Source organism: Uloborus diversus, chromosome 1 (genome assembly GCF_026930045.1).
Source record: "Uloborus diversus isolate 005 chromosome 1, Udiv.v.3.1, whole genome shotgun sequence".
Classification (NCBI taxonomy): domain Eukaryota; kingdom Metazoa; phylum Arthropoda; class Arachnida; order Araneae; family Uloboridae; genus Uloborus; species Uloborus diversus.
In genome coordinates, this window is record NC_072731.1 from 96,846,133 (window position 1) to 96,868,723 (window position 22,591).

Consider the following 22,591-nt stretch of genomic DNA (forward strand, 5'->3'; position numbering starts at 1 on the left):
CAATTCCCTCCCCCCAGAAGGCGCCCCTGCAGGTGAAAGTGAATCATAGAATTATTTTTTTATTTTTTCTTCTTTTCATTATTTTACAATCAAGAGATTCTCAAGGGGCAGTCTCGTTATATTGTAGTTTATTTTGAATTTGCAAAAAGAAGCATTAAGAATGCACCCTTTGAACCCCCCCCCCCCTTCTTCCGCAGAAAAATTTTAAATGATCGACCTGCTGGATTGGGATCAAGGAGCAGGGAATGAAAAGTGACAAAAATATGAAAGGGAATCAATCTTTTTTTTTTTTTTTTTTTGCAACAAACTTCCCAATTCTCAGTCTTTCTTTAGTTTATTTACTGTCTGCAAACAAACTAGCAAGCAAAGAACGAAACATTATATTTTCACCCAATAGATGGCGCTAAGTTAAAAACTTACATTATAACTTGGCTTATCGTTGGATATGTCAGGATGGCCGAGCGGTCTAAGGCGCCAGACTCAAGGTGATCCTTACTCCTATAGCAGGAGTGTGAGTGTTCTGGTCCACGAATGTGGGCGTGGGTTCGAAACCCACTTCTGACAGTGATCTTTTTTTTTTTACAAAAAACTTACTATGAAAATAAGAAAAAGCACTACGTCGATTGATAGTGTAGTAGTGGGATCGCAGGTTCGAGTCCCACTTCCGACAGCTACTTCTTTTTGTTTTCTATTGATTATGACTTCATTCTAAAATAATAATAATTAATAAACAAAATGTTGCTTACTGTACCTGATATTTTAATAATATACACTGCATTTTTCGTACTGGCTCACTAGGAAGTAACACTGCCTCGAATTCTATTCGTTTTGGTATATAATAGTTCAGTCAATGAACACATTGTAGCGTGCATGGAATATGCGATAATTTTTGACACCAGAATATTGTTAGGGGTATAAGTAAACATACTAAAAGTCCCTCACCCCCTAGGGGATGAGCTAAAGGTGGGAGGGAGGAGGAAGAAAATTTTGGGTTTTTCGAGAAAATGTCGGAAACGGTGAAAAAAAAAAAAAAAAAAATGCGTTTAAAATAAAAATTCAAGTTACATAAACTTCTTCGAAACTGTTTCTACACATACTTGTCAGATTTCCAATAATTTTCCGGATATATGTTTTGAAAAATCGATGATTTTCGGAAAAATTTTCCCTTTTTGTCAAACATTTGATCCTAGTACCTCCCAGGATCAGTATTTATGAAAATTGTCAATGACAAAGTTGTAGAACTTTGTCTTTAATATTTTAATAAAAGCGATGAAACTTTTCCCCTGTGTTTGGAATAATTTTTAATTATGAAATTAGCAATATATTTTTTGATCGTTTGATTATTTTTGAGGTACTGTAACCCCTTAACTTTGCTTAACTAATTTCAAATCGAATTGTAAATTTTGTTTTAAATGACTTGAAAAATCTATGCTATTCAAGATACTTACAGTAACTTTACAAAAGATGTTATAACTTTAATTAAATGAATTAAATGGAAGTATTAAAGTTCAGCCAAATTTAGTTCTATGCCACTTCTTCAGGATTATTTTCCAAACTATAGCCGCTGGGCCTAATACTATTCAGAATACATGCAGTGGAACTAATTTTTATTAAATTAAATGGAAGTGTTAAAGCTCAGCCTTCAGGACTAGGTTGTAAAGTACAGCCGCTGAGCCCCTTCTCGCCGATGCTTTTGCGATACTTTTCTACAACTAATTATTACCAGCTCAGTTTAAAGACAATTACATGCAATTTAATTTGATATGTAATTTGAATAATTTTCAAAAAAAAAGAAAAAAAATTCATAAAACTTTTGAAATTAACATTTTTAAGAGGGTTCTTAAAAAATTTGAAAAAAAAAAAAAAAAAGAAGAGCGATTTATGCATTTTAATGAATACATTCGAAAAATTTCAGTGGGAACATGAAGGGATCAGCAGTTACAGCAAATAATGTTTTATGCAAAATTTTGCTTTAAAATGTTGTAATTCAAGTCTTATAGGAACTACAGAGCTCCTATAAAAGTAATAATAGCTCATTTTGAAGAAAATTGCATGAATTTTAGTTTGATACGTAGCTTGAATAATTTTCAAGGGAAAAAAATTACAAAAGTTCAAAATGCAAAAAAAAAAAAGAAAGAAAGAAAGAAAAGTCGCAATAGTGTCTTTCGGCAATAATTTAAAAAACAAAACAACATTTTGAATGTATTTTAATAAGACATCCAAAAATATTCAAAGTGGGCCCATCGAGAAATAGCAGTTACTAAAAAAGTTTAGTAAACAATGTAATAAGGTGTTCTACATTATTTGCTTTAACAGCTGATCATCTTTCATGGTCCCACTCTGAAAATGTTGGATATATTCTTTAAAATCATATTTTTTCCAAAATTTTTAAAGAACACTATCGTAAAAATTTTCAAATTTAAAAATTGTGGGATTTTTTTTTTTTCAAAAATTAGTCACGTTACATATTTTGCTGCGGGCAGGTAAAAGGCAGTAACTGATTTTTTTTTTTTTTTTTTTCATCTATTGTATGTCAGCTTTATTGTACAAGCTTGCTTATTTGGTTTCCGCTAAAAAGGGGGGGGGGGCGAAAAGCGCTTAATTCCAACTTTTCCTTATTAGGGGCCATTCATTAATTACGTAAGGATCCCGAGGGGGAGGAGTTGAAAAAATCTCTACATACCCTTTCTTGGGGTTGAGGGGGGAGGGAGAGAGGGGTCAGCCCCATTCTTACGTAATACTTTCCAAGTCGATATTTCATATTAGAAATCGCGCGGTCGAATGGTTTGGCAGGGATCATATTTCATTTGCTTCTGAAAAGTAAAAAAGCGTATTAGGATGAGCTGTTTTTATAACTTATTTTTCAAAGAATGAATAGTGTAAAATACAGTAAAGAATCGCACTGCGTATGACATGCTTATTTTTAATAAGTATCGCATCATATACAAAAAATATTTGTCGAATACATTCACTCTAGATTCCTTTAATAAATATTTCTTTACACAAAAAGGTTTTTTGAAACAATTTTAAAAAGGGAATTTAATAACGATTCCAGTGATGTAAGGTTCGTTATCTTATTATTTTGAAAAACGAAATGTAATCTTACGTAAGATGGGGGGGGGGGTTGAAAAGTCTTACTTACCTTTATATGGGGGGGGGAGGAATTGCCAAAATCACCCGTACGTAATTAATGAATAAATAGTCCCTTGCTAGTAATAAATCTAAAACGAGTTTTTTCAAATATCCCCAAAACTCCTTTCTGCAGATACTGCAGTTTACCTGCCCACGGCAGTGTTAAATTAGAATGCATTTATGATAATTGGTCTTTAAAATGAGCTAATATACAACTCTGTAGCTCCAATAGAACTTGAATTATTACATTCTAAAGCACTGTCGGCAAGATTGTTTTTTTAAGTGCTTTTTAACGAATTTCAAAAACTAATTACTTATCAATTATGAATGATATATTTTTTAGAAATTATATGTAAATTTAAGATATCCAAGAGTAAAATTTCTGAATTTTTCATGAAAATTTGAGATGGTCAAGTTGAATGTTTTGTTGATTTGACATGAAATAACACCATCAGACAGATATGGTAAAAGACATGAAATTAAGCAAGCTACGAAGAAACGAGGAACTCAATTACCAATATAAAAATCTTTATACTTTCACGTTGCAAACATTGAAAATTATTACACAAAAATACACTTCTCTGTAAAGCGTGTTTCATACAAAACTTCAGTTCAAATGTTCAGTTCCTTTTGGCTTGCAGTATGATATTTTTAAACTTAGTTTTTGGCAGCAAAACTTGTTACAAACCAAATTTGCTACCACTTTTGGCAAATCACGAAATAGATTAAGTAACATAGTTCATAAACTGCAACGAAGTGCAACTTGGTTATACAGCAGAACACGATATCGTTGAGTGTTTTCTTTTTAATATGATTTTTACAATTCATTTGGCATTTACAAAGAGAACAGTGATGTTATTTAGCACTACTTTCGTAGAAATCTACACATTTGAATCTTGAAGGATGAAATACTATTGCTTTTAACAAAAAAATCACTTGTTTTATCACCACTTTTTTTGGTCTTGGTTTCTTGTAACAAAAGGAAGCAATTTTCAATCATTCAAACAAGCCGGGAATCACAACGACATAATCAAAGCTCATTTTTGTAAAATCACTCTAACAAAGATACGTTTTACTAAAGATGAGAAACTATGAAGTAAAAAAAGGAAAGCCCGTTAATATAAAATTATATAATATTATTTCAGAAGTTCTGAGTTCGCAAAATAAAAAGGCAATGATGCCTTACAATAAAATTTCATTCATTAATAATTTTAAAATATTTAAAAAAAAAATTCTTAACATGCTTCAGAATTCAATTTTTGTTCAGAACCCAATTTTCTGTTTTAAAACGAGTAGTACGCAAGCCCGGTCGAACAATGGGGTGGTCATTTGACCCAGTGGGAATTTTATTGTAAGCCGTAGTATAGCTAGTAAAAAAGAGTTCAAGCATCACGCCGTACATTTTGGGTGGTACATGCGACTACACAGGTAACAGGAAGTTACGTATCGGGAGAGGGTATTTTAGGATAAAAAGATTTTGTACGTTATATAGTTAATTTTAAAGGTAATCAATTCAAAGTCATGTTTAATTTATTGCCGTACAAAAAAAAAAAAAAAGTCTAGAAAACCCAGAATTTTTGCTTTTTGAATTATTTTACGGACTTTTTCAGTGATTTTACCATGTACGGCACTTGCATATTTTCTTTTTTATATATAATTTCATTTTTTTTCAATGCCGTACCAATTTATTGGTACGGGGCTGAATATATGAGGGGGGGGGGGGAACCCCTCTTTTTAGAACGAGGTTTGCAGGTCATTTGAAAGTGTACGGCATTAGTTGAGAAATGTTCTTAAATATTCAAAATAAATTTTGAAAATAATGCCATCTAAAAATTATAGTCTATGATAGCATTATTAAAACGAGTTGATGTGTTTGTCACATGACTTCCTTTTACTCCAATTTAATGTCATTTTCCCATTATTAAAAATTTTAATGTGATGCAATAGTTTACTCTCTAAATATCACCAACAGTGGCCAAATTGAAACCAGATTTTTAAAAAATTGCGAAATTTGTCGTAAACGTAGGGGATTTGTCGCAAACAACAAAGCAATAATTTTTTCTTTTGATAGGCAGTAAGGAGGATTGCTTGTTTTAATGACCAGTATAATTTCACCGCTACTTTTATAGATTATAATGAGAAGTTCAATTTTATTTTTTTGGTTGGAGATTCCCCCCCCCCCCCCCCGATTTTAAACATTTTCAATTGGTAGAGCTTGGCGTCTTTTTGACTCTGGCGCCGCCGTGCGTCGCAAGACCTTGCACATTAGGACAACGCGGCCCTGCCTGGCCCTTTTTTTTTGTACGGCAAAAAATTAAAAATGACTTTTAATTGATCATCTACAAAACTAACTATATGCCGTACAAAATGTTTTTATCCTAAAATACCCTTTCCCGCTGTGTTTCTTTCTGTTACCGGTAAAGTCGCATGTACCACCCAAAATGTACGGCGTGGTGCTTGTGAACTCTTTTTTTATGAGCTACATTATGGTTTACAATAAGATTCTCGGTGAGACAAATGCCGCCCCCCCCCTCTCATTTTTCGACCTGGCTTGTGTACTAGAGTAGATGTTAAAAATATATAAACCCAAATAAAATCTCCTGAATTTTAAATTTTCTACATAAAACATGAAAGATAAAACGAAAATGAAAAAAAGCCTACCAAAGAGATTTTTCACGAGGGAGATTTACTATAAAATTTTCTGTGGGTGGTATTTTAATTTAACTTCTGACTATAAAAATCAGAAATACTATGTTCATTTATTCTCATGAACGTAGGTTTATTTTTTGTCATAATTTAAATAAAATTCAGAAAAAGTAAAAGTAGCTGAAAGACATTCATTTTCCATTTCACTGCAGTAATATATGAGGGAAAAAGCCCCAAAGCTCAAAATTCCAATTGCTTCTTAAAATAATTGAGGCAGCAGTGTAAGGGATGTAAGTGGACTTTTTCAAGTTTTGAGAAAACCGCCTTCCGGTCCTAGGTAGGCTTTCTTGATTCCCCCCCCCCTAAATCATGCTGCATAGCAGCACCTACCAGGACTACTAATACTATCTCTTGCCCTTAGAGAGAGGAGAGGCTCGCCTGCCATTTGTACTGGTTTTCTCCAAATTTTTACTTTTGGCAATTGCATCCTTTTGCTTTTCACTGCTTTAGTTCTACCTTTTGATTTTTCATTGGTTACTTATTTCAACATCTTCGTTCTTACTCTGTAACATTTTCTGTCCTGGGACTAGAACTTCATTTTTCCAGCTCTGAGAATCCAACCCTAAATCTTGTTCCTCCTGTATAGAGCTTGGATCAGAAAAGGAGAAACTAAGCTCATCTTGCGAGTGCAGGTACTCCTGAACTCGCCTGATGACTTCTTTCTGCTCGTCTGTGGCACGTAAGGAAATGACACAATGAGGACTGACGTGGCGAATTACCTCGTCCACGTATCCTGCGCCCGGATGCGGGGACCCTATCGTGTCCCCTTTCTCAGGAGACGTCACACCCCCTACAATGTCAGTCTTGACGATGACTTTCTGCCTCTGATGGTTTACAGAGGGCCTGAAGAAACCCCATCTCTTCCAAAGAGCCCCTCCAGAAGTTAATATCGACAACAGAGACACGATAAATTCCCCCATCGTGGCCAAGAGTGCATTCGCAGTGACATGGGGGCTGTCGCCGAATTCTCTTGGAATGCCATGGTATTGCACGACCCCTAGAAGACACAGGCCTATGTACGACACAGATCCCATCATGGAAAGGGAGGCGAGTCCAAAAAAGGCCCGGATTTTGAGCTTGCGGTAAGGTCTCTTCCAAGATATGAAACCGCAGATACCACAGGCAACGAACACGGGGCCGAAGAGAATGCCCATTAAGGTGGCATTGGGTTCGTGTTCCACTGCTGTTCGAAGACTTCCGAAAGTCAGCACCAGGACACCGAACACAATGTGGAGGACGCCGAGGCCCAGGATGGAGCTTCTGATCAGGTCATTTGGATCTGTTGTTGAACTAGATGACTCGGATGTCGACGTTGAAGGTACTCCACGTAGTTTGATTACGTAGACCTCCTCCATGTCCTACCTGGGAGAGAATTAATGATTATTAATTTGAAATTTTCGAAAACAAAATTAGTTTACTTAAAAAATTAAAATTTCGTCACGTGATTGCACATGCTAACAGTAAAGCTTGCAGAGCATTGTTGATGCAGTTTTTGTTGAGGATTAGGTATGAAGGATATTTGTATTAAGGTATCCTTAAGACACAACATTATTTGAAATAATTTTTAAATTAACCTTTTTAGGGAATAAAGTTCTTTCAAATTTCATACAGTTATACCTTAACCTCTTAAAATGTAACCATTGTTCCCGATGTACGTCATTAAATATTTCAACTTGGGATTAAGTTTGGAACTTCAAGTATGTTACTAATTATAATATTTCGACTTACTCGTTTGTTATTTGACGAAGCAATATTTATTCATTAAAGAAAGACATAGGGCATGTTTACCAAGAAAATGTAGACTTAGACGAGGAAGATGGGAGTTCAAAAAAAAAAAGTTGACATTAGAAACTGCAACTGAGCAATAATCACCTCTAGGTATCATTTCGTTTGCCACTTGAAGGAATGGAAAATGGAATTGAGAAATGTTCTGTTAATTGCTCAAGCTTCCGTTTGAGAGAAGAGATCCCTTCTCTCTCTCTCTCTTTATTTTATTTCCTTCTTTATTTATTTATTGAGCAAATATTGTACAATTTGTTAAAAATCTTATTTTGATCAGTTGTTATAACTTTTAAGGACAAATTTCATTCATTAGACCTAAATTGTACAGCACATCTACATTGCATTCTCCACCTATCTCTTTGATTTTCTTCTCGTCTTTAAGCTAGCTTTAAGATTCCAAAGATAACTGTTGGTCAGAAAGGCAAAAAATAGTTTCCTGAGTGAAAAAACACTCACACTTAATATAACTACAAACTTATTTGCGAGTGATAAATGACAAGAACATGAACTATCTTACACCCAATTGTCAGTTTTAAAATTACCAATCCGATAGCACAGATAATAAAAATTCGCGGTTCAGTGGAAAAGTATGACACATATAATGGTATTTTATACCGTTCAGCATGGGTTACGTTTGGGTTTAATAGTGTACATGAGAATTCTGCATTTATATTTTACAACAGGTTTTCAATATCTCTATGTAACTTTGACCGAGTGTTAACAGCATTTTACAACTATTGCCATTTGACAAATATTTTAGCCCACGAGACATATCATCTCATTCTTTTAAGTTGGGTAAACATAATTCCTCTCTTCATGCTTTAAGTTTGAGGTGTCTCTTCAAGAGGTACTCTGAGGCCCTCTCGTTTGAGGTAATCATGCACTCTTCGTGCATTAATAAAGAAGTTGAAATTTCTAAGATGACACGAATTAAAGGAAATACATTTTACAACGTTTTTTCATTTTTGTATGAGATGAATTCCAGGAAAAAGTAGACATAACAGTTGAATTTTAAAAATCAATATTCTGTCACTTGCCATATACCAGTCTCTTCAGAAATAAATGAATTTCTTGAATCTTAACCTGTTTTTCCCCACATAGTTCGCTGACTTTCAGAAAATCAAGTTTTCTCTTTGTGTTTTTGCGGAGCAAAAAAATCTCTTTTTTTGTTACATATTGTAATTTCAATACAATTATTATCAGAATAAAATATTTAGGTTAACATTTATCTTTTGAATGTCTGGTTAAACTCATTATTAAATAATTTAAAATTTTTTTTGTTTTTCAACCATCAAAAAGTAGGTCCATTTTTAAGGGGATAATTTGATGTCCTTCCGTTACCAAAACACTGCATCTCAGTTAGTTCACCAAGAACCTGCTGGGTTATGTAAAGCAGAATTATGTTCCTTGTCAATGAAGCATAGTTATAATTTTAATAGATATTTACTTTATATGGCTTTTAACAGTAACGGAAGGACAAAAAACACGGTCACGGAAGAACATTTATCTATAAGTTGATATAGGTGAATTTTAGAATGCTAGTAGAAAACAAACTATTGTTTAAAGTTAGTAGTCACATTTAAAAATACATAAGTAATATTTGTAGAAAAAATATGTGTGCTTTCATTAAGAATTTTTTTTATAAAAAATGTTTTTTGATTTTATTTCTTCTATTGTATGTGATAAAAATCATAAAAACTACATTTAAGTTCCTAAGCATGGTGAGAATCATTTTGGTAAGACATGTTTGTGATATGACAAGCCAATTTAAGCAGAAACAATTGCTTACAAACCTGATATTTTTATTTTAACAATGCAATATTGAAACGGCTTTCAGATTTGTAACCACAAGTCACAGGAAAGAACTTTTGAGAGCATTGGGTTAACCGTTAAACTTACTACGAAGAGATCAGTAAATTCAAAGATCAATTTTCAAAAATATGGAGCAATATCTATTCTCATCCTGGCACATAAAATATGCACTATTGGAACCCTGTAAAAAGGTATGTTATTGAACGAAGTGAGTATTTCAACAAATCGAAGAAGATTTCACTTCAAAGTCAACACACTGAGTTATAAAGGGTGTCCCAAAATTAACGCAAGATTTGAATTTGCCACAATTTTTGCTGTGAATTGTTGGCAGCCACGGAAAAAGAACCATTTGACAGCTGGGAGTTTAGGGTTAGTAAAAATGGAGTGTTATGCTATTATACAGCCAGCGAAACAATTCAATCACTGCATAAGGATTTTCCTGTTCGTGTACTCTCTCGTTTCGGTGATATGAATTGTACCCTAGATCGTGTGATTTTACATAATTAGATTTCTCCCTATGGGGTTATTTGAAGTCAAACTCTATGTCAGCAATCCCACAACCACCTGCGCATTACCTAATTGCGATATCGAGCGCCAATAACAGTAAACTGCTTGACTCGCCCAAACTTTCATTATTTTTCAAATAATTGTTCGATAATGAAAACGCATTATAGAATCGAAAACGCTACATTTGTAATAACTCTAGACCCTCAGTTGCCAAATTGTTCTTTTTTCAAGATTGCCCACAATTTATTGCAAAAATGGCGGCAAATTCAAATCTTGCGTTAGTTTTGGGGCACCCTTTAGATAGTATTATAAAGAAGATACAGCTGAATGAAAAACACCAATTCATGAGAATATAACAAAAGATTTATAAGATTTGGACAAGTTTTGTTATATTCAGTTGAATGGAAGGGAAAGAAATTAAAAAAAGGGCAATCTTGGACTTGGACAGGTACTTAATATAGAAGATGAAGGAGTAGAAATATCGTGTTTGAGAATGCATAATAATGTGGTAATGGTTTTTGTATTCCCTGACAAAGAAAATAAATGTTCTATGGATTCTGATAAAATTGAGTATTTTAAGAATACAGAATTGTAACAGATGGCTCAGGTATTAGATGTCATTGTTTCAGACTGCTGTATTAACTGAATAAATGTTTGGTAAGTTGAAATTTACCAAGTTAAATTGTATTCGACTTCTTGTCCTTCTGTTACCCTTAACAAATACATAATTTATATTCTTAAAATAATTATTCTTTAAAGCTAGAGGTTAAATTGTAATGATTGAACACTCATGTATATGCTATAATTTTTTTTTATAGAATTTTCCTTTTTATAGTTTGGCTAAACTTTTGGGAAGAACATGATTGCGTGAAAATCATATCGCAAAAATATCCTTCCGTTACCGCTTTTTGAATTTCAGCTAAAAAAAAAGTTACTAGCAAAAAAATTCCTAGCTTTGGTTTTTTAGCAACTTACTATGATGTGTATAAAAGTCTATGCATCAGTTTTTGGAAAAATATGTATTTTGATATGCTCACAGACAGAAATACATTGATTTTTTTGTTTAGACTGTCCTTCCGTTACCGCTGGAATTCACAACCAAGATATTAAAATGTAATATAAGTTTCAAAAATTATTATGGTTGAAAACATTATTTGTTGCATGCTTGGAAACTGGTCGTTAAATTTAGAGATGCACCGAATATTCGATTCGGCCAAATACTACAATATTCGGCAACCGAATGGTAATCAAATTTAATTGTTCAAAAACTGGTAGGGAAAAACTTTTTTTTTTTGTACATTGAATGAAAGTTACAATATAGTACCACAGTACAGAATTAATTCAAATTGTTACTTATTAATTTTATCACATTCAAACAATTTGAATGTAAAATTTAAATATTGTTGCTTTTCAACTTTTCAATTTTCCTTTAATATTATGACACATTGCAGTAGCCTTACTATTACAAATTTGCAAACGTCCAATTAAGACGAGTCTATCTGAATGAGGAGGAAAAGTAAAAATTTGATGCGCGTGTTCCGCTCATTTGAAGGAGACACTGCTTAATTTAGAGGCTAACAAACATCTGCAAACGCTGACATCCCTAAAAAACTAATAGATACGTCCATGTCTGCCTTTAAACCACGGATGTTTGCCTTTCCATACAATCCGTGGTCGGACATTACTAACCACACACAAAAAAACAATGTTAAGTAATAATAAATATATGAAATCAATTTGTTACTACTGCTCTTTAACTGCTATTTTTCATACAAAATGCGCAACTAAAAAACAAGAGGAAAACACTTTGATATTAAATATAGCGTCAAAAAAAAAAAAAAAAAAAAGAAAGAAAAAGAAAAATATATAATCAAAATTAGTCATTGTAATAAAAGTTTAATAATCCTTTGCACTTAACGAGCAAAAATATTTCCTCAATTTCAATGATGATACAATTTATTAGTTGTCAAAGAGATTAACATAACAGAAAAGCAAGTGAAAAAATTGTAACTTGTAATGATACTTTAAGTAACTTGGGTTTGTATTTGTACAGGGGGTGAGAAGGGACACCTTGTCCCGGGCCCGAGCCTGAAAGGGCCCGAGATTTTTTAAATGAGTGGTGAACTATATGTAGGGACTTATAGGTAAACAATATGAAGGAGGGCCCGTAAAAGTCATTAGTGACGGCCCCCAAAATTTCTGTGCACGCCCTGGTGCGCGCGTTAGGGGAGGGAGAAAGGACACCTATTGGCCCGGGTCCAAGCCATGGGTGGCCAATATCTTAAAAACTAGGCGGCATGAAATATAGGGGTAACCAATATGAAATGAGGGGCCAGAAAAAGTCATTCGTGACGGGCCGCAGAATTTCTGTGCACGCTCCTGTATTTGTAAGGTAAATGCAAGATTGTTTATTTTTGATATAACATGTTTCCATGATTAAAAGTTATCAAATCATACATCAGGAAAGAAAATGATTATTCATTTATGCAGAATTATATATATATATATATATATATATATATATATATATATATATATATATATATATATATATATATATATATATAGAGAGAGAGAGAGAGAGAGAGAGAGAGAGAGGGGGGGGGGGAGAGAGATGTTTCGTTGTTAAAAAGAAAGAAAAAAAGTTGGAGTTGGTATTCAAGAAGGAAGTCCCAACTGTTATGATCGGTCCGAAGACACAATGCCACACACATTTTAAATAAAGAGGTCAATTCCTTTATCCGGAAATTATTCAAATGTTTCAGCATTGAAATCACCTCATACAGAGAAAGACTGCTAGAGACATCACAGAGGAGACAGGAAAATAGTTAATTTAAGCTACTACGAATGCAGGGGAGGTCTCCTCTCCTCCCCTCCATGCCTACCCTCATGCGACTGAACGGGTGATTCCACTTCTGCATCAAATAAAAGCTAGTTTTGCACAAGTCATAAACTTCTAGCTTGATCCGGGTCTACTGTTTTTACTCTTTTTAATAGAACACGAATCACTACCGTGTCATATTATCGATAGGTTTAAAGTCGATAACATCAACATATTACAATAGAACAGGCAATTAATAAATTATACTATTTAAGGAAAAAGTTTTCCTTTCTAATTTATGCTAGAAACTTAAAATATATTTGAACTTTTAACATACACATTGAAGCAAGTTTCAAATTAAAAACTAGATTTGAAGATAGACAGAATAATAACAATGCTTTCATAATTTTATAATTCGGTAGCTCAGCAGTACATACTTTCAGGTATTGTATCTACCATGCGAGTTTAGGTGGAATACAAGTCTATAGTTGTGGCAAACCTAACCTAGCAGCATTGTGAAGGCTACGCAGATCCTAATCACAGCAATAAGACACAGTCAGGTTAGGTTTGCCGCAACTAATAGCTTGTAATCAGTGATGTTCCCATCAATTTTTCTGAACGTATGCTCCCAGTAATCCGTTATGTGTATGCGATCGTACATAATATGTCTAAAATTTGTTTGAGAGTGTACGGCGTTTCTGGATCCCCTGCCCTATGCCCCTGCTTGTAATGAAAATAAACTGTTACAGAAAAATATGTAGATCAAATTTATTTTTTTTTTTTAAGAACAACTTTTTTTCTTTCCGGAAATGCTTTTATTGAATGTATACATACTTTTCTGACTTTTTTTTTAAAGATATTTTCTGCAGAATATGTTTTTCATGCTTTTATTTACTTTCTTTCTGTACTTTTATCGGAAAATAGAGTATAAAAAGGCGAATCAGTTAATTTTTATCTGAATAAAATGCATGCATCAAATGCCTGTTTCAAATGGTACTTAGAAAAGAAAAATCTGTATTGTTAAGAAAATTAATCATGTTCCTCAAAAGCATTCAGGAAATTATAACTAACAAGCTGATAAAAGCTTGGACTCTCTTTAACAAAATTAAGATTTACGGGAGGACCCTGACGTAACATTGTAACCAAATTCACAGTGTTTACTCAGACAATGAAAATTAGTTTAAGTTTTAGCCCACTTTCCCGTAAAAGTTAAAGAAAGAAGAAAAAAAGCATGGAAGACGGCTTAATGAATCTTCAAAATATCGCTAAAAACGAACTAAAAGTCAAAAATAAATATAATTTAAAAAATCGAAAAAATTAAAAAATTGGAAAGTAGGGCTTTGAGATGGGGAAAATGTTTGTCTGTCCGTCTGTCTGCCAGCCCCCTGCTTCCTCCTTCAAATACCTTTTGAGTGAACAATCCGATTCGGATAAGTTATTAAAAAGTTGAACAAGAAAAAGGTTAAAATTAGCTCCTATGGGGAAACTTAAGGTCAATATTAGAGGTGGGCAATTTCGTTCTTTTTAATGATCTATTCATCAGAGGATCGTTCATTCTTTTGATCCGTTCATTCAACACGTTCATTTGAACGACTTCGTTCATTTACTGAAGTTGCAGGTGATCTCTCTGCACGACATACTCATGTACATTCGAAGTGTTTCATTGTATTAGTAATGTTTTATGAAAAAGAAAATAACGAAGTTGATCTAAAATAATTAACTATGCCTATGAAAAATGATTCAAAAAATCTAAATTCAGGTTTAGATGTACAAAGCAATTATAGTTTATTTTGTAAGATATTTCTCAGCTGCCGAATAGTAAGATATGTTTTTCCATTCAAAAAATCAGCATGTCAAAAAATTAAGTTATTAAACTTTTCGAGCTACAGCGTTTGTATATAGTATACATGTAGTATTACCAATAGACCATGTACAACGAAAAAAGTAACAGCAAATATATCGGTAGCTCAGACGGAGTACCGGATAACTAAATTGAAAAAAACTCAAACAAAAATATTAGGGAGCTTTAAAATTATTCCACAGTACGGATGAGAACAGAAAAAAAAACCCGCAATACTTTTTTAATTGGGGAAAAAATTTTGACAGTAATAATTCTTATTAAAAATCTCTGGATATTGAATGTAAAATAAGCGACTTAGAAGACGCCAAGCAAGTTAAAAATAAAGCCAAAGTTGATAAAGTAGAATATTGTTTCATAACCGTGGTTCGTGAACCTCCCTTTTTTGAAAAGGGAAATAAAAAGAAATTTGGAGTGCTTTATTTTTTAACCGAAAGAAACTTTTTGAGTCTTTAATTTTCGGTTATAAGGGGGGGGGGGGATAAAACCCGATGCGCTTTATTTTTACCCAAAGGAAAGAGCAAAAAATGATTTTTGTTTCGATAAAATGTATTTATTTTGATGTGCTTTTTATTTTTCTTATTCTGAAAACGATTAAATATCTTCTTTTAAGGAAAAAATCTGCATTGTTTAAAAAATGCTACTATATTTGTTCGTTTATTTATTTTACGTATATATTTCATCAGATGAAAGAGGCATATTTTATCTTTAGAAATCAACTTTAAATGATAAAAATATATGTTTGACAACCTTAGCTATTAAGAGAATATCGACCAGATGCTAGACAGTCAATGTTGGTACACGGGAAAGTAGGCTCATTTAGCTCTGGGTGGAACTTCTTGTTGAATATGTAAAGTAAACATCGTTTTCGGTAAGGAAAACATGGAATGGATATTCCTTCTAGCTTTTGCATCAGCTTTCAACGATTACAACTGAAAGTTAAAACAATCGCACAGAAAAAAAAAATGCAGGTACTTTGTAGGATGATCACGCAAATTTTCAATTAAGTCTTCATAGCTTTCAACTCGGTTTCGTATTTCAAAGATCTTTTTGATTTCCCACGTGGAAAACTATTGTTAGAGGATTAAGATAACGAACACGTTTTCGAAAAAATGATCTCAGTAATCCGGCTGTCGCCTCCATGAAAGACCATTCAGAATTATTTTTAGAAGTTAATTCAATTTTCCTACTTAGAAGTATTTTTTCCTACACAACACTAAGGTTACTTCGATGTCGCACTAAATAAACCATCCGAAAAGCTTTGTTCACTTTTAAGCTTTCTTTTCAGCATAAACAAAAAATCATAATGAGAATAAAACGTAACACTTCCATTTCAGTAACAACTTCCCACAGCATAAAAATGAACCACTTAAATGAATTGTCAAAAAATTGAGACATATGCAGAACAAACTATAAAAAGTTTTAGATCCATCATTTATTCTGAATTTCTGTTCTCTTTTGCTCGATCTGAAGTTTTAAATTGCTTTTTAAACCAGGGCCGGATTTGGAAGTGTGGAGGCCCCGGGACAACGAAGGAGTGGAGGCCCCTAATCAGGGTTCGAAAAGATCATCACATTTTCGAAAATATCCGATACTTTGATATCTATCCGAATATTTTAATATATATGTATATATCCGATATTTTCGACCCTTGAAAGTTAGGTTATTTTGTAAAAATTTTACTGTGGGGCCCCCTTTGTTGTGGAGGCCCCGGGGCAGTAGCCCCGCCCTAAAGCGCCCTCCCCTAAATCCGGCCCTGTTTTAAACGTACTATTCCATTCTGTTTCTTGCGATACGTTCTATAGCTGGCAAATTTTTTTTCTATCAAAGTGCAAAAATGAAGTAATTTAAAGTGCAATTATTTTCGATGCTAGTACTGTCTGATCACCGATGAAGTGGAAAGGCGAATATCCGTTCACAGGTGAAAACGGACATATCTATTAGTTTGCAGGGGGAGGGGCAGACATTTTTCAGATGTGTGTAACTCTGCAAGTTAAGCTGAGTCACATTGAACTGAAGGAAACAAGCGCATCATTTTTTTCTTTCCCTCTCATTCAGATAGACTGGTCCATGGCCCCACTTAATTCTTACAGGCAGTGACTATCGATGAAACTCATGGCAACTACAGTGAAACCCTATTTCCATTACGTTGCCATTGGTTGGTGGATGCAGGGGTTCCTGTCAGCACCTCTTGCGGTCGAAATGGGCGACGTTCAATCAAAAATAAACAAATTTTGAAACGTTGACATTGATTGGTGGATGCATAGCAGATCTTAAGTTGCATCAGTTTAGCACAGAAAAGTCATAAATTGAAAAGGCTGAAAGCGTCAGCGCCATCTAGTGGGGCCATGACTCGTCTTAAAAGACAGCTTGCCTCCATAGCAAATGTGGGCCGACAGGACTTGTAAATTATTTATTTTTCAGAAGATTATAAATTAGTTCATTGACAAATTCAACCCAGTATGAAAGGAATACGCATTTTTAAAGAGCTATTGTCACGAATAATGCCAGATCTATCAATTTTGATATAATTAATTTCTCGTAAGTAATGCAATGTAACAAAATACAGTTTTATTGATATTGATTTATCCTTTAGCTTTTTTAACATTTTCAGTGTCGATGAGAGGCCATGTCAGCCTTTTCAAAAACAAGGGGCCCGGATCGGAATCGAAGTAGCATAAGTTTGATAAGTTTTTTTGGGGAGGAAGTGCGGGAGGGGAGGGGACCAAACTGACAAGAGGATTACTTTAGCTCTCGGTGACCCTGAAAATTTCAACCATTTATGATTGATGAAGTGAACTCTTTTCAATGATTAGATCTCATTAATTACTTTCTTCTATATCTAATATATAGAAGAAAGTATTGGATTCGTGCAAATTTTCGAATTTCGAACTTTGACGGATTCGAACGTTTTGAGGTGTGCTGAGTCCATTTCGACTATTTTTGGAAAATGTCTGTCTGTGTGTGTGTGTGTGTGTATGTGTGTCACGTCTTTGTGTGACCAGTTTTTTGTGGCTGCTCTGCAGCAAAAACTACCGCATGAAATTGAACGAAATTTGGTACACATATGTACCCCTATGTGAACTTGTGCCCATTAGTTTTTGGCGCGAATTCCTCCAAGGGGGGTGGAGCAATGGGACGTTTTTTGAGTTACGCGTGCTTGATATTCCTCAGGAAGTAACTGGCGGAATCAAACAAAATTTGGTCTATATGTTGCTCCTAACAGGCAGGTGCTGATTCAATTTTGGTGTCAATAGCTCAAACGAGGGTTGAGTTATAGAGCGTTTTTTGTCGTCAATTGTGACTGCTGTATCTCAAGAAATAACGAACGGAATCAAACAAAAATTTTTTGACAAGTAGCCCTTAGTAGGTATAAGAGCTGATTTTATTTTGGTGTCAACAGCTAAAAAGGGGGTAGCGCAATCGCCCGTTCTTTTTTTCCATTGTGAGTGCCCTATCTCAAGAAGTAATGCTACGTTCTGGTTGAAATTTGGAATATATGCGAATCCATACGTAAACAGGCTTTGGTTCAATTTTGACTCCAATCGCTCCAAGAGGTGTTGATTTTTTTTTTTTTTTTTTTTGCGAATAAAAATAGTTTTAGTAATGCAACAATAAGAAAGATAAATCGTAATAGATTGTCGTCTGCGGATTTTTCAGAGACAAAGAGATGAATTTCTCGTGATTTTAATTGTATGGAAATGATCGGAAATATTATCTCAATGATTTAAAATTTTTAACTGTTGCCATCTTATGTTTGTTAATAAATAAAATATTTGTAATTAATTTAAGCAAGGCTTTTAAAATAACTTTCAATTTTCGCTCTTTGCTTTGCTTTTACAATAATTCAGACATTGGGATGGTCGTCAAGTTTTTGCATGTGTAATTTTGTTTTTGTTGGGAACATTGCTTCCTCATCAAGCATGGGGAGGGATCAGAAAAAAAAAATATATATATAGAAGAAAGTTTCGTGATGGCCACAACATACTAGTTTTTGAGTTAGAAGCTAAAACAAAACAGCATTAAAATTATTTTTAAAAAAAAGATCACTTTCAGAAGTTTTTCATTTTTATACTGTATTGACTAAATTTAACCAGGGTCTTACGTATTAACGCGCGGTCCTGTATGTCCCGGGATCTGGGCACCAGAATTTTAAGGGCATCAAAATAGGTTACATTTGGAAACTACTACTTTGAAAATGCGCATAATTTCTTGTGAAAGGGGCACACATTTTACCAGGATCTTGGCATCACTTTGGCTTGATTGGGCCCTCAATTTAACACTTCTAATTTTTATCAAGATCCTTTTTTGCACCTTAATAATATCAGAAATTTTATTCCTTGAAAACTTGTGATGTTTCAAATATTTATGCCAGGTATAAATGGAAGAGAAAAAAAAATAATTTATTGGGAAAAACCCATTTTAAAAGGACAAAGGGATGAATACAGCGAGCTGATGTGTGCATCACGTGACTTCCTTTTAATCCAATTTAATGTCATTTTCCCATTATTGGCAAATATTATTGTGATTCAATAATTTACTTTAAATATCACCAACAGTGGCCAAATTGAAACCAGATTTTAAAAAAAAAATCGTTAAATTTGTCGCCAAGTTCGCGACAAAACTTGGCACTTTGGTTGCCAAGTGACTGGCGATATATCGCCAAGTATACGCCAAATTATAACACCACTTGAGTTTACATCGAAATTAACAATGATTCCCGCCCCCCCCCCAAAAAAAGAGGCAAAAGACCCTTTAGAAGCACCCGAATGCAACCAAAAGGAGAGGTGCACAACTAGTCCCCACTCGGAGTCTACGTACTAAATCTCAATTTTCTAGGACATACCGTTCCTGAGTTATGCGAACGCACCTACAGACCTCACGAGAAAACTCGTTGTAACTAACTCGGGAATCGTCAAAATGGATATTTTACGTGTCTATACGTTCTTAGGCACTTATCCATGTGTGGTCGAGTCGAAAAAAATAAAAAAAAAACCTCAACATTCATTCGGGGGTGAGCAAAAAGGAAATTAAAGTCGATTTTTCAGTGAAATTTTTTTCGCTAATACAATACTTCCTTTTTTACTTCCTTTTACAAAAAAGGAAGTATTGTATTCGCGAAAAAATTTCACTCAAAAATCGGCCTTATTTTCCATTTTTCTCATCCCCGTATGAACGTTGAGTTTTTTTTTTTTCGACCCGACCACACGTGGATATATGCCTAGGAACCTACAGACACCCGAAATATCTATTATGACGACACCCTAGTTATTTACAACGAATTTTCTCGTGACGTCCGTATGTATGTGCGTATGTGTGTATATATCTCGCATAACTCAAAAACGGTATGTCCTAGAAAGTTGAAATTTGGTACGTAGACTACTAGTGGGGCCTAGTTGTGCACCTTCCCTTTTGGTTGCATTTGGATGTTCCTAAGGGGGTCTTTTGCACCTTTTTGGGGAGAAATCATTGGTTATTTCGATGTAAACTCAAGTGGTGTTATAATTTGTCGAACACTTGGCGATATATCAAAAGTCTTTTAGTCGCCAAGTTTTTTCGCCAACTTGGCGGGTTTTTTTTAATTTTTTTATTTTAAATTTGGTTTCAATCTGGCCACTGTTGGTGATATTTATAGAGTAAACGATTGAATCACATTAAAATTGCCAATAATTGATAAATGACATTAAATTGGAGTAAAAGGAAGTCATGTGAGGCACACATCAGCTCGTTGTAAAAGAAAGTTAAAAAGACCCATACTTTGGTCAAAATCCTGAAATTCTAGCAACATTATTTCTTAATTCAATTCATCATTTCAAATTTTATAAAGTTGAAAACTGTGACACATCATTATTTGGAATAACAATGGATGTATTAGCAACATTTGGTCGGTAGTTATTTTTTTAACAGACACTTTTCGTAAACATATGCACATAGGCACAAAAAGGAAAAGGGAGGCAGTTTATTAGCTTAAGATGTTTTTTACAAAGCTTTTTGGAGGAAATACTGAAATTTCAATAAAAATCCTAATCATACGATTATACGATACTCGACACACCCGAATAGTTCTTTCTTTTAATCTTCATCGGTTTGAGCATTATGAATAACGTATGTTAATTCGAACAAGATTTTTGAAAAAAACCTAAGCCAAATTGAGGATGTAATGTTTAAAATTTCAATTACGGGGGGGGGGGGTTTCGTCTTTCCTCATTACTTGGAAGAGGGACAAGTATTACTTGCTTAAGTCTAATAAGGAAGCAGCAATTTCTAACGTCTTGAAGCAATTACAAGGAGGAGCTGTTCCTTACTGAAACAGCATGCGTCGAAGCTGAGTTGAAGGAGTTCTGGGCAAAAGGGGTTATGAAGTTCATTCATGGATATGGCATGAATGTTAAAGTCGGCGAATCTGTGGAGTCATTTAGTGGTGCCCATTCCCCCAACTACCCCCCCCCCCCCAAAAAAAAAACAAACCTCAACCCTCTTTCACTTTTTTATTTTCTAGCTCTCTTTTTTAATTTCTTTTTTTTAAAATATTTTTTATTATTTTTTTAAAAATATTATTTATTTTTATTTACTATTGTTATTATTTCATTAGAAAAGTTCTGTACTACACCAATGACACACACACACAAACTAAATAAATTAACGAAATAAAATATAAGCAGAATAAAATAAAATATAAAAAACTTAAATTTAAAATAAATAAATAAAAACATTTACCCCCCCCCCCCCATTTTATCGCGCAACTTGAGCCATAATCCCTCCCTTGTGGGCACCCCTGCAGCCATTACTATTAAAAGTAGATGAGGTTGAAGTTGAAACCATCGCTGTGGAGTCGCTGGAAAAACGACCATGAACAAACTCCGACTCCTTTACCCCCAAATCAGCCCGAATCCGACTCCGCTGTCTTGACAGAGTTGCGGCTCGCAGGTAAAACGACCAACTTCGACTCAGGACTCCCGACTCTCTTGCCTTAAAATCAGTCCGACTTGAATGCCCATCCCTGGTTTAAACAGAAGTTTAAATTAAAAAATAAACAACATTCTGGGAATGTGTTTTTAATTAAAGACTTGTATTAAAATTCATATTTGAAAACAGAAATCGAGTTGTGGAAAAATAAATATTTTCAGAGAAATCTTGTATACGTTCAAAACATTTGTCACTATTTTTTGCCAAATATACAACTTTGTTCAAGTTCTCAGAACTTTTTTAATGCTTTATATTTTGTAAAATCAAAGTTTAACAATTACACTTCCGTGGGTAGGTAAAGAGCAGTATTTGCAAATTTCCCTTTCCTTTTTCTTATTTTTTAATTGCCCTTTTCTCATCTTGTGTACTTTGGCTTCATAGTACAAGCTTACTTATTTGGTTTCCGCAGAAAATAAAGCACGGAAAAGAAATTTAAAATGTCAAATTTCAACATTTCCCTATCTTTAGTACGGAATTCAAAGCGAGTTGCTTCAAATATCTCAGAAACCCATTTTTGCAGTGCAGGTACTGTGCTTTACTTTCCCATGGGAGTATAGTTGAGGCAAACCTAATCTGGCAGAGTCGATATTATGATCAGCGAAGCTTTCACAACGCTGCCAAGTTAGGTTTGCCCCAAATATAAGCTACGAGCAATGTTAAATACAGTGGACTCCCTCTATCTGAACACTCTGGAATGTGAACACCCCGATATTCTGAACACGTTTCGATGGTCAGACTTAACTTAGACTGACCTCTCTGTACTCTGAACACCCCATAATATGAACAGTACACCCCAGTATAGGGAACCATGGCATACCAACGAGGTACGGGGAGGCATACCGTATCTCATGGTGAGCAAGGTTCAAACATTAAGGGGTAAACTCCCAGCTGGGCTGACGCCCTGCACGGGGACCTTCCCCGGCGCAATAAGTACCAAGCGCGTCCGTAGCACGTCACAACTATCGACCGCCGCACCCAGCCGTGCGGGGGGCCCGGTACGCGGACCC

General features: G+C 34.4%; 1 protein-coding gene and 1 non-coding gene across 2 annotated transcripts in view; one reads left to right on the top strand and one right to left on the bottom strand.

The window, feature by feature from the left end:
• The first annotated feature begins 447 nt into the window (after window positions 1-447).
• Window positions 448-564, top strand: Trnal-caa (transfer RNA leucine (anticodon CAA)). Its single transcript has 2 exons — window positions 448-485; window positions 519-564. It is a non-coding gene; the product is annotated as a tRNA-Leu (tRNA).
• Window positions 565-3,649: 3,085 nt separating this feature from the next.
• LOC129232346 (uncharacterized) overlaps window positions 3,650-22,591 on the bottom strand; it is a 43,805-nt gene continuing 24,863 nt past the window's right edge. The window contains exon 2 of the mRNA XM_054866825.1: window positions 3,650-7,200. Coding sequence (XP_054722800.1) covers window positions 6,306-7,193 — 888 coding nt within the window. The 5' untranslated portion in view covers window positions 7,194-7,200 and the 3' untranslated portion in view covers window positions 3,650-6,305. The remainder of the gene's footprint in view (window positions 7,201-22,591) is intronic.